The following is a 16,689-nucleotide window of genomic DNA, read 5'->3' as shown; positions in this document are numbered from 1 at the left end:
CCCACCTAGGCCTTCCAAGTGCTGGGATTACAGGTGTGAGCCACCAGTCCCGGCCAAAATTTCCACAAATTTAAACGTATTTGACTCATCCAGTGTTCCACATAGCTTTATTTTATACACCTTACCCCACAGATATGCCTCATGATTCGTATTCAAAATTATTTACTGAACACCTATTATGGCTATTATGTGGCAAGCCCACAGATAATAAGCACAAGGGCAGGTATCATGTCCCATTTATTTCCATATATCCCATTGTTTTGCATGTGGTAGGTCTGCGATAAGAATTTTACGAAAGAATGAGGGCAGTTCTCTCTGCACTTCATGTTCCACCTAAACACCCAACAACTGATTGATGCTGATTTGAAAAATGAGGTGTATACATCTACTGGCTTCTAGTAAAATTCAGAATGTCCCCCTGCCCTTTATTTTTTGGTCGCCAGGCTGGAGTGCAGTGATGCGATCTCAGCTCACTGCAACCTCTGCCTCTGGGCTCAAGCCATCCTCCCACCTCGGCCTCCCAAGTAGCTGGGACTACAGGTATGCACCACCATGCCTGGCTAATTTTTGCTTTTTTTGTTTTTGGTAGAGATGGGGTTTCACCATGTTGACTCCTGGGCTCAAGCAATCCTCCTGCCTCTGACTCCCAAAGTGCTGGGGTTACAGGCATGAGCCACCACACCCCGCCAGAGTGGCCCTAAGTTTCTCACTTAGATGAGAATTTTAACAGGTGCCAGTGAACTGAACCTATTGACAGTTATGAATAATAATTAAAGCTCAAACATTATTTAATGTCAATGATGCAGTAACCCAATAAGCTGAAAAAAAAAACCTAACAAATTATTCTAGCATGCAACAAAACATGCTTGGTTCTTTATATTACATTATGACAGAAATTTTGATTTCTCCAATAATATATCAGCCTTTTTCTAGAGAATAAAAAAACTGCTGAAGAACAAATCTAAGCTGAGTAATAAGATCCAAAGGTTATATTCCAGATGCTCAGCTAATTTAATGAGCCAGGCTCGGTGGCTCATGCCACCCAGCACTTTGGGAGGCCGAGGTGGATGGATCAGTTGAGATCAGGAGTTCAAGACCAGCCTGGCCAAAAAGGTGAAACCCCGTCTCTACTAAAAATATAAAAATTAGCCAGGCGTGGTGGCGCATGCCTATAATCCCAGCTACTTGGGAGGCTGAGGCAGGAGAATCGCTTGAACCAGGAGGCAGGGACTGCAGCGGGCCAAGATCGCGCCACTGCACTCCAGCCTGGGCTACAGAGCGAGACTCAGTCTCAAAAAAATAAAAATAAAAACTAATGTAATGAGAACCCTTGCCTGCTTCGAATTTTGTATTTCTGCCAGCATCTGAAAATAGAAGAGGTGAATACAGTTATCTCTAAGGTCAAATTGTGAAGTAATGTGAAATGTACTAAAACCAACCAGGACTCCAGCAGGTAGTGTTATAGGCTAGCATAGCATAAGAGGAAAGGACATGGACTTTTTGAATCCTGCAGACGGGCACTAGAATCTCCGCTTGCTAGCTGTGTGGTTTTGGTAGCCACAGTGAGAATTAACTCACACTGAGAAGCACGACCATTGTACACTGAAAATAATGCTAACCTATTGTGAGAATGAAAGGCTAACATTTACATTCTTTTTTTGCATAAAAAAGCTATTGTAATTTCAATATTCTATCAACAAATAACTACCTTGCCAAAATCCTTCCAACAGCTAACCACTGCAATCAGAAGAAAGTCTAAACTCTGCATGGAAAAACTACAAGGTCCCACAGGATCTGGCTTCTGCCTACCTCTCTAACCTCAACTCCTCTCTTTCTTGTTCACCAAGTTGTAGTCAGGCATTCCCTCTGCTTATTATTCCCTCTGCTTATTATGCAGCCCTGCATTGCCAGTTCAACGCATCTGGGTTCAAAGCCTCAGAAAGCGTCCTGACCATCCAAAATCCTTAACCTATACTAATCTGCATTCTCTACCCCCGATTACATTCTTTCATATCCTCTTTCGTGTCCTGAAATTGTTCACTGTCAACTTCTTTCCCATTGGTCTCTGTAAACTCCCTAAAGGACAGGACTTTGCTTTTTCAACCCTGAATCTCCAGGATCTAGCCCCAGGGCCAGGTTAGGGTGAGGCAAGGAAGCACAGGCCTCAGGTGCGTTTACGGGGATGAAAAAAATTTAAGTCATCAAGAGTGACACTATTTTAACATTTTTAAAAATGAAAAAGGCAAAAAAACCCATGATGAACTAATTATCAAAATTTTAGGTAAAGACAGGATCCACCCAGCACTTGTATGATTCATCCTAATCCTGGCCGCGCCCCACCGGACTCGTCACTAACGGTACTGAACACTGACTACAGCCAAGAACTCACTCCGAGGCTGCAGAAAGGCACCAGAGGGAAACAGCAAAGGAGGATTCGCCGTTTTGGAGTTCACATCCCGTTGCTTCACTGGGCTGTAGCCATAAAGCTGAGTTCAGGGAATGCACTGCCCTACTTAAGTGCATATTCAAATTGTGAAAAGTTAAGCATCACTAATACTCCGGTACACTTTCATACTGACGTCCATGCCAGCCATCACTAAAAACTCCCTTGGCCACGGGGGTCCAGCCCAAGAGGGCGGGCACTTATATTTATTCTTTTTTTGGGAGCAGGACTACTGTCTCCTACGCCTGGCCCTTTAAGGAAAGGAACAAAAACCCAGGAGAGCGTAGCTGCACACTCAGTAAACTTAACGTTCCTATGAACCAACAGCGTCTGAAGTGTGGTTGAAAATACAAATAAACGCGCTTGCAAGGAAGAAGTGCCTCGGTCCTACCCTCGGCCCCGCCGGAAGGCCCTGGGAGATGCAGCCGCAGGTCGCCTGCTACAACCGCTGTCAGCCCGGCGCAGGAAAGGCCGCACAGCCCCCTCGCCCACCCCCGAGGGAAAAATCGCGGGGGACTCCAGTGCGCAGGCGCCGACCCGCCAACTCCGCAGCCACAGCCCGCCAAGGCGCCTGCGCAGAGGCGTGGGTCAAGGGGAGGGTCGAGTTAGGAGGGAGAGCGGAGCGCGCGCGTAAATCCTAGAGAGGCGGGCTAAGCTGGACTGGGGGGAGGGTCCGTCTTCCGGAAAGTCTGGATTCCCGGACGAGCCGAGTTGCCGCTCACCGAACTCCCGTTCGAGAGATGATCGAAGAAAGTCGGCTACCATTTGTACCCATCAAAGATCTCCAGATGGAAGCCAGCGCTGAATTTGGGCTGAGATTAGGACTTGCAGGAGGCCGGTCCAGAAGACGGCGGAAGGAATCTTGGCGGGCGCACGCATGCGTGATAGACCCTCCACACGTGTGGCCGGGCCGCGGCCTCCCCGTGCTCGGAGGCCCCGCCCCCGGCCGTAGCATCTTTCCGGACGTGGGGAGCCGGTAAGCTGGAAGGGGGCTGGGCTTCGCGGCTCGGCCCCGCCTCGGCAGCCTCCAATTGGGCGCGGATGAGGGCGCCCCCACCCACTGCCCTCCTATTGGTGCGCGCATGCAAGCGACGCGTCTCATTGGACCGCGCGGATTTAGGCACCAAATTCAAAGATTTTAAAAGTACCAGCTGGCGCCTTTTAAGAGATACAGGTCTGTGAAGCAGGCAGGTTACTCAGCTGCCCCCGGAGCGGTTCCTCCACCTGAGGCGGACTCCACGTCGGCTGGCATGAGCCGGCGCCCCTGCAGCTGCGCCCTACGGCCACCCCGCTGCTCCTGCAGCGCCAGCCCCAGCGCAGTGACAGCCGCCGGGCGCCCTCGACCCTCGGATAGTGAGTGAGGGGAGCGGTCGCGAGGGGGGCGCGCACGCCAGGAGGGGTGCACGGGGAGGGGCGCAGCCTGAGACCCTGACCCGACGTCCCTCGGAGCCTGGACGCGCGGCCACGCTACACGCCCGACCTCGGGCGGCGGCAGGGGTTCCTGGGTCCGGGAGGAGGGCGGCTGGGTGTCGGGGGGAAGCCAGATGAGCCAGATGTGCAGGGGCGGGATGGCGGGCCGCGGGGTCCCGCCACCCACGCCGACCGTGGACTCCAGCCCCGGGAGGTGCGGGTCGTGGCATCCCAGGGCGCCCTTTTTCCTCCTCGGAAGACCCACCTACCCCACCCTGCTTGAATAGGCGCCAAATGCCCCTCCCCTCCCCCACCCCGGGGCCCCCGGCGGTGACAGGGCTGCGAGCGAGCAGCCCCCAGGGCCTGGCCAGGTGCCTCACCTTCTCCCCCTGCGCCCCTTTTCTACATCTGCCCCGCACCCTCACAGCCAAAGGCAGTTTCCCCGATTTTTCGCGGTCCCAGCCTTGCTGGCGGGCGCGGGAGATCGCGCTCGCGGTTATCTCCCGCCTCCTCCGCGTGTCCCGCGCCCTGAGGGGCAGCCCCACCGATCCCTCAGGAGTTCCAGGGTCTCCCTCCCCACTCCCGCCAAATGGAGAGACCCCCCCCCCCAACTCATTGGACCAAACTCAACTGGGACATCCAAACAAAAACGTTACTTTTTCCCATTTTTTTCTCCCTTTGCCCGTTAACCCAGTCTCAGGGCCTGGAGTGTAAAGGGAAGACTTTAAAAAAAGCAATTTTTACTACGAACCTTGAATTTGTCCATAGTATTAAGATGATTTTGTAAGAATCGAAGAATTGGTGACTTTTTCCCGATAACTCATGAAGAATTAGATAGTCCTTTATTTCAAAGCTTGCAGAGAATGGAAGGCTCTCAAATGCTTATTTTTATCCTCTTTGTTGCTACCTCTAAATAAAATCTATATGCACTTATTTTTACCTGAGAAATAACCCAAAATGAAAAAATTTAGCAATTCGGCATTGTACTATTTTGTAATGACTCTATTATTAAAAAAGAGCTCTAAAAAAATGCTTAATTTTAACTTTAATAGATTAAATATATTTCTAGAAGATCCTGGATCGTCAGTCTACCATCGAAATTCTGAAGCTTGATGGCTTTATGAGGGTTTTTTTTTTCTTTTTTGATAACTCCAATTGTCTTTACTACCTTGCTCCTCAGAAAGAAATGACTGCCTGTTGGAATTTTTTCCCCAGTTTACAGGTTTGAGGAGATGAAATTAAAAATACATATATGTTACTTCCAAGTAGTTTTCAAAGGAGGCTTTTGTAAAATTTTCTCTTAAAGATTACTTTATGGTCACAAGCATTGGGCCTCTTAAATTCTTAAGGAATAGCCATGCCTAACGTTGACCAACCACATGGTCGTTATCTATAGGTATTAGAGACTGGAACTTAATTATTTAACAGAAGAGTTACAAAGATTTTTAAGGACTGCAGCCTTATTTATGATATTTAATATGGAGGATCAGGTCTATATTGAAAAGTTAAATGTAAGATCAAACATTGTAAAATTTACTTTTCTCTATATGACTGGGCTGGCAGTTGGTAAATGAGAAGTTTAAACAATGCCATGTATGAGTCTTATTAGTGTCTGCACTTGGGGGAAAAATAGGAATAGGACATTCCAAGTTCACAAAGCTAGTCAAAAGGCTAAGCAAGGATTTTCATTCATACTTGGATCTGATTCTTAAATCTATACATTCTAATGGAAAAGTATGTGTTACTCTGAAATATATACTTCTTTGTGAAATGTGTTTTACTACTTTTAAATGTTAATGATTGGCAATGTAAGGAATATGAAGGGATTTGGCTTATGTGATTAAAAATAGATTGTATTGACTAGACCCTTGTGATAGGGACTTTGCCTTGCATTTAGTCCTGTTTCATTGTCTTACTCCCATTTTATGGATGAGGAAACTGAGGTTTTAAGAGTTAACTTCTTCAGTTTTCCATACTCAGTAAATAGCACTGTATACCTTCGATACTCAAGACTTAAACCCCAGGGTGTTTTTTTACTCTCCTTTTCTTCATATCCAGATCTAGTAGATTAGCAGCAAGTTGACTTTACCCTTCTAAATAACAGACCTTGAATCTATGCAGTTATTTTCATTTCCGCTACAATCCTTCTGGTCTGGGTTTCCCACACTCTACTTCTGGATAAACACTTCTAACTATTCTCTCTGCTTCTACTTTACCTTCCTGCAATTCATTCTCCACAATTGCCAATGATCTTTTAAAAATGTAAACCAAATTTCTCCACTTTTGACCCAGCCTACCCCACAAATCTGCAGATCATTCTACCTCTTCAAGTATAATTTTCAATAACCTCCTCCAACTCAGCCCTACAGATATTTCTCTTCCTTGAACACTCACATTTTTCCTTGCTTCCTGTGTCTCCCACTGTCTGGAACTCCTCCACCAGATTTCCATAAGGTGTTCAGATCTCAGAATGTCAGCTTTGCTGAAAGATCATCCCTAATTAATATCTTTCTCTCTCCCTACCCTGTCACTGAATGGATGTTGGATAAATAAGTGAAATGGTTCAACTGAACTCTTAGCCCTCATCTGTTTCATTCAAGAGGTTATGAAGCCATATAATATTTTCTGTCTTTCTGGATAATAAATCAATTATATGAATACTTCACATATTTCCCAAATTTGGCCTGGTCATTGGAAAACACTTAGCTAGTTAAAAGGAATGGATTTAACCTTTTGCAAACAGTTGCTTCAGCTTCCATTTTTATAAAATATGATGCTATTCTATTTCTTCTGCAGTATTGTTATGGAAATGAAAAATACATTAATTTCATATTTTAAAATTAAATCTACAACCAACATCCAGATTTCACTCTCATTTAATACCTTTTTCCAAAAAAAAAGGAAACCACAGTGCTTGGAGAAATGACTGATTCTAGGGCTGAAACAGAAAGTATAAGATGCGCTTAGAGCATCTTGTAGTCCCAGAAAGTAAGGGATGTTCAAAACACAAAATGATTTAAGTATGTGAAATGGACACCAATGTCAACTGAAAGAGCTCACAATAGCAAAAGCTGGAACAATTTGAGCAATACAATAAATAGTATTGGATTATAACCCAAAGTCTATGAGTTTATACTGATATAAATGATTGGTAGTATGAATAAATAGGAGATTAATGGGCAAATCTGCTGTACAGAAGAATTCCAAATGATTTATAAATTTACTCCCCACTCCTTTAAGTGTGAGGTGTACATAGTGACTTCCTTCCAAAAAGTTTCAAATGGAAAAAGATCAAAAAGGAGTAACTTTACATTTGGAGCAAGCTCAGAAATACTACCTCAGCCAAGTAATCAAGGCTAACATCAGTTCAAATCATAGCACCTTACCTCTGGTCTAAAAACCCACAGCCCCAGACTAAGGCTGAGGAAGACTTGACAAATCCTAATTGTGGAACAGGCTACAAAATAACCAGTATTTCTCAGAGTTGTCAAGGTAATTATAAACAAGGAAATTGTCATAGTCAAGAGGAGCCTAAGGAGATATGATGACTAAATGTAATGTATCCTGGATAAGACCCTGGAACAGAAAAAAGATTTTAGATAGAAACTACAGCAGTCCACATAAAATAGGGATTTTAGTTAATAATGCAACAATATTGGTTAATTTGTTGTGACATGCATTACTGTTAGTAATATAAGTTAAGCAATGGGTGTACAGGAATTCTGCACTATCCTTGCAGCTTTTCTGTGAATTCAAATAAGTTTATTAAAATTCTTTTAAAATACTAAACCTTTTTTTTTCTTTTTTCTTTTTTTTTTAAGACAGGGTTTCCCTCTGTCTTCCAGGCTGGAATGCAGTGGTATGATCACAACTCCCTGCAGCCTCAACTTCCCGGGCTCAAGCAATTCTCCCGCCTCAGCCTCCCTAGTAGTTGGGACCAAAGGCGCATGCCACCATGCCCAGCTAGTTTCTTTTTTTAATTGTTGTAGAGATGGAGTCTCTTTATGTTGCCCAGACTGGTCTGAACTCCTGAGCTCAAGCAGTCCCCCAACCTCAGCCTCCCAAAGTATTGGGATTATAGGCATGAGCCACTGCACCTTACCTAAATACTAAATCTAATTATTCATGTGAAAATACTGTTGTTGCAAGAGGAATGTGGTAGTCATTTTAACTCCTTAAGTGCTAATTTCATGAGGAAGGGTACAGATTCTAATGTTGGTATTAGCTAACAAAAAAAAAATGGGAAACACATTTTTATATCATATGTCTTCATTGTGTAAGGCACTGCCATTTGCTTGGATTTTGTCATAAGCAGTAACAGTTATGTCTGGCCTTTAAGGAAATTAAAGTACTTTTTAAAATTTCAATTTGGTAGTGCTTTAGAGTAGAGTTTGATGAGGTCTGAGAAGTCCCCCGCCCCCCCCCCCCCCCCCCCCCACCAAAAAAAAATGAAGCTCTCCATGAGTAATGGATTAGAAGCTAAATAAGCAAAGGAAGCGGAAAAGATATTCTAAGCAGGGAAAGGCATGATGTACAAAGTCCCTGGGATGGAAAGGTCATTGTTACTAAGGACTGGAAAAGGGCCAGCTCACAGGAGAAAAGAAATGTACACGTTTTCTTCTTTAGTACCTTAAGTGCGCTTGCACCATAAATTCTGACTTTTCTATCATTTTTATAAACAGTATGAATGTTATTTGTAAGATCTGTTTTTCCAGAGCACCTCATTATAATGAGGAAGAGAAATCTGGCTCATTTAATTAACTGCCTGTATTGGGCAAAGTAAGCTACACTTCAGTGTGCTCAATTGTAAAAATAACAATTCCCCATCCTACCTCAAAAGGTTTGTAAGCATTGGAAATTGCAAACTTCTAAACAAGTATAAAGGATTTGCATCATTATTAGCTCTAATTTTAAGGAACTGTCCATATTCAAAGAACAGTGTTGAATGAAAGAGGTTCTATAGGACAACCTCCCAGTAACTGTTCTAAAGACAGCAGAAAGAGAATGACTTTGAATTCCTGAAGTATTTTCAGGCCTTTTTGGTTTAGGCAGCTAAACAAAGCAGAGTGTGCCCTTCATAAGTGGCTTCTGCTTTTTTATCCTGTTATGTAAATTGTGGTCATATATAAATCAAACCTAATTCTTTAGTTGATTTGAGGCAAAAATAGAAGCAATCTCTTGGCATTTTTTACTTTTCCTCTGAATAAAACTAAACCACTCAGAATCATTTGTTCTAGGTTTAGGGTTAATTAGGGAGCTAGAATTTGTATATTCTTTGCTTTTTATGCAGCTGAACCCTTAATTTTAGGTTTAGTAGGATCCTGGAGCACATACTATGTGTCTTTCACTGTATTAACATTGGGAATTTACAAGCAGTTTCTCTCTACAAGTTACTTTCTATGAAGGTATCCATTTCTACTTTGAGTTAAAAAGTTTTGCTCTATGTAAAAAATGGTTAAGTTTAATATGAATGCATTACCAATATTTAGTGCAGACTAAACATACTGATGCTATATACATTTACTTACAGGATAAATTGTTAGCTATATATGATTGGTTTGTGTGGGGATGGTAGATGGGGCACATTTTAACCTGGCATTTAAGATTCAGGCTTTCTTAGCTCATGTCCCCATTGTTTGCCTACTCTTACTCTCTGCCTTCAACAATGCTAAACAGTTTTCTGAACCCATCTACCATATTCCTTCCCAGCATTGTGCCGTTGCTCAAATTGTGAATGCCCTTCCCAGGCCACTGTTGCCTGACAAAATCCTAATCATTTTTTAGAGTTGTGGTTCTCAACTGAAGAATAGAGGAAATTTTGCATCTGGCCTTTTTCCCTGCCCAGTATTTGGCAATAACTGGTAACTGGAGACATTGCATCTTGGGAGTGGGGACTGCCACTGGTGTCTAATGGGTAAAGGCTGCTTAACATCCTACAATGCACAGGACAGCCCCTGAGAACAAAGAGGTATTCACTGCAAAATGTCTGTAGCATAGGGATGGTGAAATCTTGCTTTAAAGCTATCTTAAGATGCTGCCTGCTCCATTGTGTCTTAACTGATTTCTTAGATCCTGGGGGTTGGAGCAGGGTGGTAATAAAACCCTGAATAAGTCTTTCCCTTTTTTCTATTTATCAATAATAGCAAGTTTATCTTAAGTTATTTAAAGCAATTGAACAGTAATTTACACCTGCTGCCCTATCACTCATATTCTTAAATCAGGTTAATTGATTAGAGTGTCATTCTTATTTACCAACACTTACTTTTGATTGATAGCAGAACTATTCATACTTACGGTTCTTTGGTAAATTAGTCGTGGAATGTCTTTGTTCAGTGATTAAAGAGCAGTTTCCAGCACATATTAGACAAGGTACAGGGAGATGTCCCTGTACTCGAGTTTACTATCCAGTAAGGTAGACAAACACTTTGAATATATTAGAAGGTCACCAGGAGCACCCATCAGAATAAAACTTGGAGATAAGAGCTGTGGGAATTCAGGTAGACTTTAATTTATAGATGTTTAAATGTGTTATTAGTTCTTTTCTCCAAGCTACCTATAGATTTCTTGATTAGTTATTTTAAGGCTTGCAATCATTGCTAATAGTGAAATAATACACAAAATTTTTATTGTTTTTATCAAGATTATTCCCACCCTTATACATTGTCCTCCTGTACTAATCTTAACCATTTTTGCTGTCAGTGGCTTGGGTTGTGCTTACGTCAAAGAGAACCATAATGTCATTTCAAGTCCAAGGAATAAACACTGAATCTAAAAGTATTTGTGGTTACTTTAAGGATAACTTTGACCATAGCGCCTACTCTTTTGATACATCACATTTCCTCGTTTGTTCCATAAACACAGATGTTTATTATATAGCCCCTTTTTCCACTATTTTTTACTCAATCAGTTATAGACAACAGTCAGATGTTACAGCCAGGCAGATCCAAAAGCAGTCTGTTCTGAAGTGCCTTCTCAAGAATAATATAATATGTATATACTTATAAGATTTAAGTAATATTTTCACATTATTGTCATATCAATAATTAAACTTGAATAACATCACAGCTATGTAAGCAAGTACATGTAGACAATACCTAATGCTGAGAGATTGCAAAGTAATCTTTGTATATCCCAATTTAAGAAGTAGGGATGTGTGAAAATTTTGCCATTAAGATGTAAATGTTATGTTCTTTTTATAGGTTGTAAAGAAGAAAGTTCTACCCTTTCTGTCAAAATGAAGTGTGATTTTAATTGTAACCATGTTCATTCCGGACTTAAACTGGTAAAACCTGATGACATTGGAAGACTAGTTTCCTACACCCCTGCATATTTGGAAGGTTCCTGTAAAGACTGCATTAAAGACTATGAAAGGCTGTCATGTATTGGGTCACCGATTGTGAGCCCTAGGATTGTAGAACTTGAAACTGAAAGCAAGCCCTTGCATAACAAGGAAAATCAACATGTGCAACAGACACTTAATAGTACAAATGATATAGAAGCACTAGAGACCAGTAGACTTTATGAAGACAGTGGCTATTCCTCATTTTCTCAACAAAGTGGCCTCAGTGAACATGAAGAAGGTAGCCTCCTGGAGGAGAATTTCGGTGACAGTCTACAATCCTGCCTGCTACAAATACAAAGCCCAGACCAATATCCCAACAAAAACTTGCTGCCAGTTCTTCATTTTGAAAAAGTGGTTTGTTCAACATTAAAAAAGAATGCAAAACGAAATCCTAAAGTAGATCGGGAGATGCTGAAGGAAATTATAGCCAGAGGAAATTTTAGACTGCAGAATATAATTGGCAGAAAAATGGGCCTAGAATGTGTAGATATTCTCAGCGAACTCTTTCGAAGGGGACTCAGACATGTCTTAGCAACTATTTTAGCACAACTCAGTGACATGGACTTAATCAAGTAAGTACTGTTTTGAATATACATTTTAGCATAATACACTGAACATTGCTGTTAGTGGCTCAGTACCACCAGCTCATGCAAAGGCTGTTGTACAAGTTGAGTGTCCCTCATCTGAAATGCTTAGTACCAGAAGGATTTCAGATGTTTTTCAAATTTTGGAATATTTGTATTATACCCTACAGGTTAAACAGTTGAACATCCCTAATCCAAAATCCGCAAGTGCTCCAATGTGCATTTCCTTTGAGCATCATGTCAGCATTCAAAAGTTTTCAGATTTTTGGATTAGAGATGCTCAACCTGTTGTAGATAACCTTACAATGTTGTTTAATTGCGGTAATGACTTGCTGGTGTTTTGCTACCTATGTGCCACTAAGATGAAAGAAAACTTGAATTATGCATTTAACCTAGTCATTTCAAATTTTATATTCATGCTATTGCAAAACTACTTCTGTTGGATTAGGATCTTTGTTCCTTTTAGTTTTGAAATTTCTAATATGTAAGTTACATCTTTGGGGCTTAACTGTAAAACAGCCTAGCTCCAGTCTACATGTCTAATAGGCATTATGACTTGTCACACCAGAAAGTATGAAGTAATTTTTGTTCTTTCTAAGCTACTTTTGGTGCTAGGGCTCTCCTAGATTTGACAGTGATGAAAATATAAAGATCCACAAATAGAGATTTGTGACTTTTTTTTTTTTTTGAGATAGGGTTTCACTCCAGTCACCCAGGCTGGAGTGCAGTGGTGCAATCTTGTCTTACTGCAACCTCCGCCTCCCAGGCTCTGTTTATGACAATTTCTTAGAAACCTGGTGCTAACCACCATTTCTTTCTCAATCTACCAAGGAAAATCACTTAGTCAGATAACTTTGAGAATTAAGGTGATTATGCAGGCTAGAATTAGATAGGACTTAACTGGGGTTGTTTTTTTTTGGCTTTTTGAAAAATTATCTAGAGGTACTCTTTGCAAGTGTGAGTTTACACTGGTCTTTATGAAACAGAGCTAAAGCAAAACAGATATAAACAGTTTCTTTTTTTTTAATTTTTTTTGGGGACGGAGTCTCGCCCTGTCACCAGGTTGGAGTGCAGTGGCATGATCTCGGCTCACTGCAACCTCTGCCTCCCGGGCTCAAGTGATTCTTCTGCCTCCTGAGTAGCTGGGACTACAGGTGTGTGCCACCACGCCCAGCTAATTTTTGTATTTTTAGTAGACACGGGGTTTCACCATGTTGGCCAGGATGGTATCTCGATATCTTGACCTCATGATCTGCCCGCTTCGGCCTCCCAAAGTGCTGGGATTACAGGCATGAGCCTAAACAGCTTCTTGAGGGACAGTCAAATCAGTACCACAGATTCTACTTTTTCTGTTAACATAGTGAGTTTCTAAAGTTGATTTCCAATAGCAGTGTGCCTAGAGTACTTTGAAATTTGTCTATTACTTTTACCAGATAGCTAACATGGTATCATATATACAGTGGGGGCTACTATTTGATGTTTGCAGATATTGTGAAAAAATACTGTACAAAGCAGTGGTTCTTAAGCCTCAATGCACTTAGAATTACTTAATGAGGAGGGAGCTTTTTAAAAATACAGAGCCCTGAGCTTCATTTTAGACCAGTTAAAACCGCCAGGCAATTGTAATGTGGTCCGGTTTGAGAAACACTAATAATATAAAATATCTTTTTGCACTGCTGATGTTTTTCTACTGTATTCATCTTAGCTCTTTGTGATGCTTTAATTATTTCATTTATGGTGATTTACTTTTCCAGTGTGTCTAAAGTGAGCACAACTTGGAAGAAGATCCTAGAAGATGATAAGGGGGCATTCCAGTTGTACAGTAAAGCAATACAAAGAGTTACCGTAAGTGTTTGCAGATGATGTTTTTAGTTAAAAATGCACTGTTAGTGCTCTTCTAGAAATAGAAAAGAAAAGAGGTAATCTGGAAACCCTTCTTTACAGTCATAAAGTATTTCAGCCTTATACTGGAACTTAGAAACCACATTCAAAAACAAAGAAATCTCAACTCAATCATTTATTTCTTGGATTCTTCCTAGAAATAGAATGTCTAAAGTAACAAAGGGAAAATTACTCAGTTCTCAGATAGAGTCGACCATTTAGTCAATCTTAGTTGCCAGTTGTGTGTATGTGTATTTTATAACATCTGGAAAATTTGGAAAAGCTGTTTTACTTTTTAGGTATTAAGTACCATATAGACTGCATCTAAAGTGATTTCCCATAGTATTTCGTTCACAGTTTCTGTCTATAAGTTAGGCTTGATATGTGTGAGTATTTAGGTTTTGCTTTGTTTAAGTACGTGCAGGTAAATTGCATGTAGGGATAAGTCTCTTACCTAATCTTGTTTGTCATTTCTTATATGTACAAACATAAAAATGTCTCATTGAGGATACAGGAAATAATTTCTAAATTCTATTAAAACTTTTTTTTTAATTAGGAAAACAACAATAAATTTTCACCTCATGCTTCAACCAGAGAATATGTTATGTTCAGAACCCCACTGGCTTCTGTTCAGAAATCAGCAGCCCAGACTTCTCTCAAAAAAGATGCTCAAACCAAGTTATCCAATCAAGGTGATCAGAAAGGTTCTACTTATAGTCGACACAATGAATTCTCTGAGGTAATTTTTTGTCTAATCATAAATCTTAAAGCATAAGAGATTTAGAGTAAGAAATGTAAAAGAACTTTCAGGGTCAAAATGTAACTTGGCTCTAGATAATAACTAATTTATTCTCTGACATTAAGAAACCTGATATTGATGATCATTTAAATTTAATTATAGTATAATTAGAACTATTAAGGATTTCGTTAGTGTCCTCTTCATTTCACTCTCAATGTGGAAAACAAAAGAAACATGAAATTAGGAAAGTACGTAGAAATGTATTTCTATGAATATTAGGTACTGCTTGGCATTGTTTGTGAAAATTCAGTGATTTTGAGTTCTAATTTAGAAACACTGAGGAAATAATGAAAAACCTAAATTTCTTATAAAATTACTCAATAATACATTTTGCATTTTCCGCCTTTAAGAACCGAGGAAGAGAGTTAAGTGGAAAAAGGCAAGCTTTCTGAACTTGAAGGCCTTCTATTATACCTTCAGATCAGTGAATGATGTGTGCTAAAAGTTCTACTCACATGTAGATAACTTTGCAAGCTTAATTTAGATAACTTACCAAAATTATAGAATATTTTCTGATTCATGTTGATCAATAAATATAAATCCTACATAATAAAACTAGTCTTAAATTTTGTGCCATAATGACTAATGCAACATACAGATTTATTCAAAAAGCATTTATTGAGCTATCAGATACTGCATAGATAAAGGGCAATAGTTAGGGCAGTAGTTATCGTATGTGTGACAGTGATATTTCATACATGAATTGGGGAAGGTGCAAGGGTGTCCTTGGTTTTATTAACTAAAGTACATGTAATTCTTGCTGAAATTTGTTAATGGGTTTTTTTTTTTCTTTTTAGGTTGCCAAGACATTGAAAAAGAACGAAAGCCTCAAAGCCTGTATTCGCTGTAATTCACCTGCAAAATATGATTGCTATTTACAACGGGCAACCTGCAAACGAGAAGGCTGTGGATTTGATTATTGTACGAAGTGTCTCTGTAATTATCATACTACTAAAGACTGTTCAGATGGCAAGCTCCTCAAAGCCAGTTGTAAAATAGGTCCCCTGCCTGGTACAAAGAAGAGCAAAAAGAATTTACGAAGATTGTGATCTCTTATTAAATCAATTGTTACTGATCATGAATGTTAGTTAGAAAATGTTAGGTTTTAACTTAAAAAAAAATTGTATTGTGATTTTCAATTTTATGTTGAAATCGGTATAGTATCCTGAGGTTTTTTCCCCCAGAAGATAAAGAGGATAGACAACCTCTTAAAACATTTTTACAATTTAATGAGAAAAAGTTTAAAATTCTCAATACAAATCAAACAATTTAAATATTTTAAGAAAAAAGGAAAAGTAGGTAGTGATACTGAGGGTAAAAGAAAAAATTGATTCAATTTTATGGTAAAGGAAACCCATGCAATTTTACCTAGACAGTCTTAAATATAAGTCTGGTTTTCCATCTGTTAGCATTTCAGACATTTTATATTCCTCTTACTCAATTGATACCAACAGAAATATCAACTTCTGGAGTCTATTAAATGTTTTGTCACCTTTCTAAAGCTTTTTTTCATTGTGTGTATTTCCCAAGAAAGTATCCTTTGTAAAAACTTGCTTGTTTTCCTTATTTCTGAAATCTGTTTTAATATTTTTGTATACATGTAAATATTTCTGTATTTTTTATATGTCAAAGAATATGTCTCTTTTGTATGTACATATAAAAATAAATTTTGCTCAATAAAATTGTTGTAAGCTTAATGTATACCTTTTATAAACATTGTAATCCTGGAAACAACTGAATTAGGAAGCTGCAGTAGACTGCATTTGTTTGTGTGAAGGCATTGAATGGATTTTTGTGATGGTTTTTCTGGGGAGCTTGTGAGATTTTTGGGCAGTACCCTGATCCCGGTTTTTCCCACTCAATAGCTTAATTCAGTAGTTGTGGGGTTGGGTCTTGAGATAAACATCTCCAGATGATTCAATACAGGAAGACCATAAAAGACACTGATAAATACTGATGTGCTAATTTGTCTATCACTAAACCAGCTGAACTATGGATTAAATAGCACCCCATCCCCCTCAAAAAGCTAGAAGGATTTAAATTGTATAGAATTAGATGCCATCTTGGCTGCAGTCAAACATTTGTGCTAATAAGAGCCCAGAACAAGGATGTCTTTATTCCTTAATTCCAAAGTTATGTTTCAGTTTCAGTTACGAATATGGGGAAATCCTAAGAGGTTGAATTCAGACTAGGCCCTCCAAAGATTCAAGGGTGGGCCTCGGATGCTATC

The 16,689-nt window shown here is 40.0% G+C and overlaps 1 protein-coding gene across 1 annotated transcript; it reads left to right on the top strand.

The window, feature by feature from the left end:
- Positions 1–3,021: 3,021 nt before the first annotated feature.
- Positions 3,022–16,141, top strand: FBXO5 (F-box protein 5). Its single transcript, XM_004044849.5, has 5 exons — positions 3,022–3,796; positions 11,053–11,767; positions 13,534–13,624; positions 14,217–14,399; positions 15,257–16,141. Exons 1-5 carry the CDS (start codon positions 3,694–3,696, stop codon positions 15,506–15,508), a joined length of 1,344 nt encoding a protein of 447 aa, XP_004044897.2. The 5' UTR covers positions 3,022–3,693; the 3' UTR covers positions 15,509–16,141.
- The last annotated feature ends 548 nt before the right edge of the window (positions 16,142–16,689 follow it).

This window comes from Gorilla gorilla, chromosome 5 (assembly GCF_029281585.2).
Source record: "Gorilla gorilla gorilla isolate KB3781 chromosome 5, NHGRI_mGorGor1-v2.1_pri, whole genome shotgun sequence".
NCBI lineage: Eukaryota > Metazoa > Chordata > Mammalia > Primates > Hominidae > Gorilla > Gorilla gorilla.
Note: the sequence above shows the minus strand (reverse complement) of the source record. Positions and strands in the feature narration are given on the sequence as shown.

What these genes read in the sequence shown, in the direction of transcription:
- FBXO5 (XM_004044849.5), top strand. Translation starts at nt 3,694, where the DNA reads ATGAGCCGGCGCCCCTGCAGCTGCGCCCTACGGCCACCCCGCTGCTCC. An exon ending in AAGCAATACAAAGAGTTACC is followed by an intron (nt 13,625 to 14,216) that starts GTAAGTGTTTGC and finishes TTTTTTAATTAG; the next exon opens with GAAAACAACAATAAATTTTC. An exon ending in GACACAATGAATTCTCTGAG is followed by an intron (nt 14,400 to 15,256) that starts GTAATTTTTTGT and finishes TTTTCTTTTTAG; the next exon opens with GTTGCCAAGACATTGAAAAA.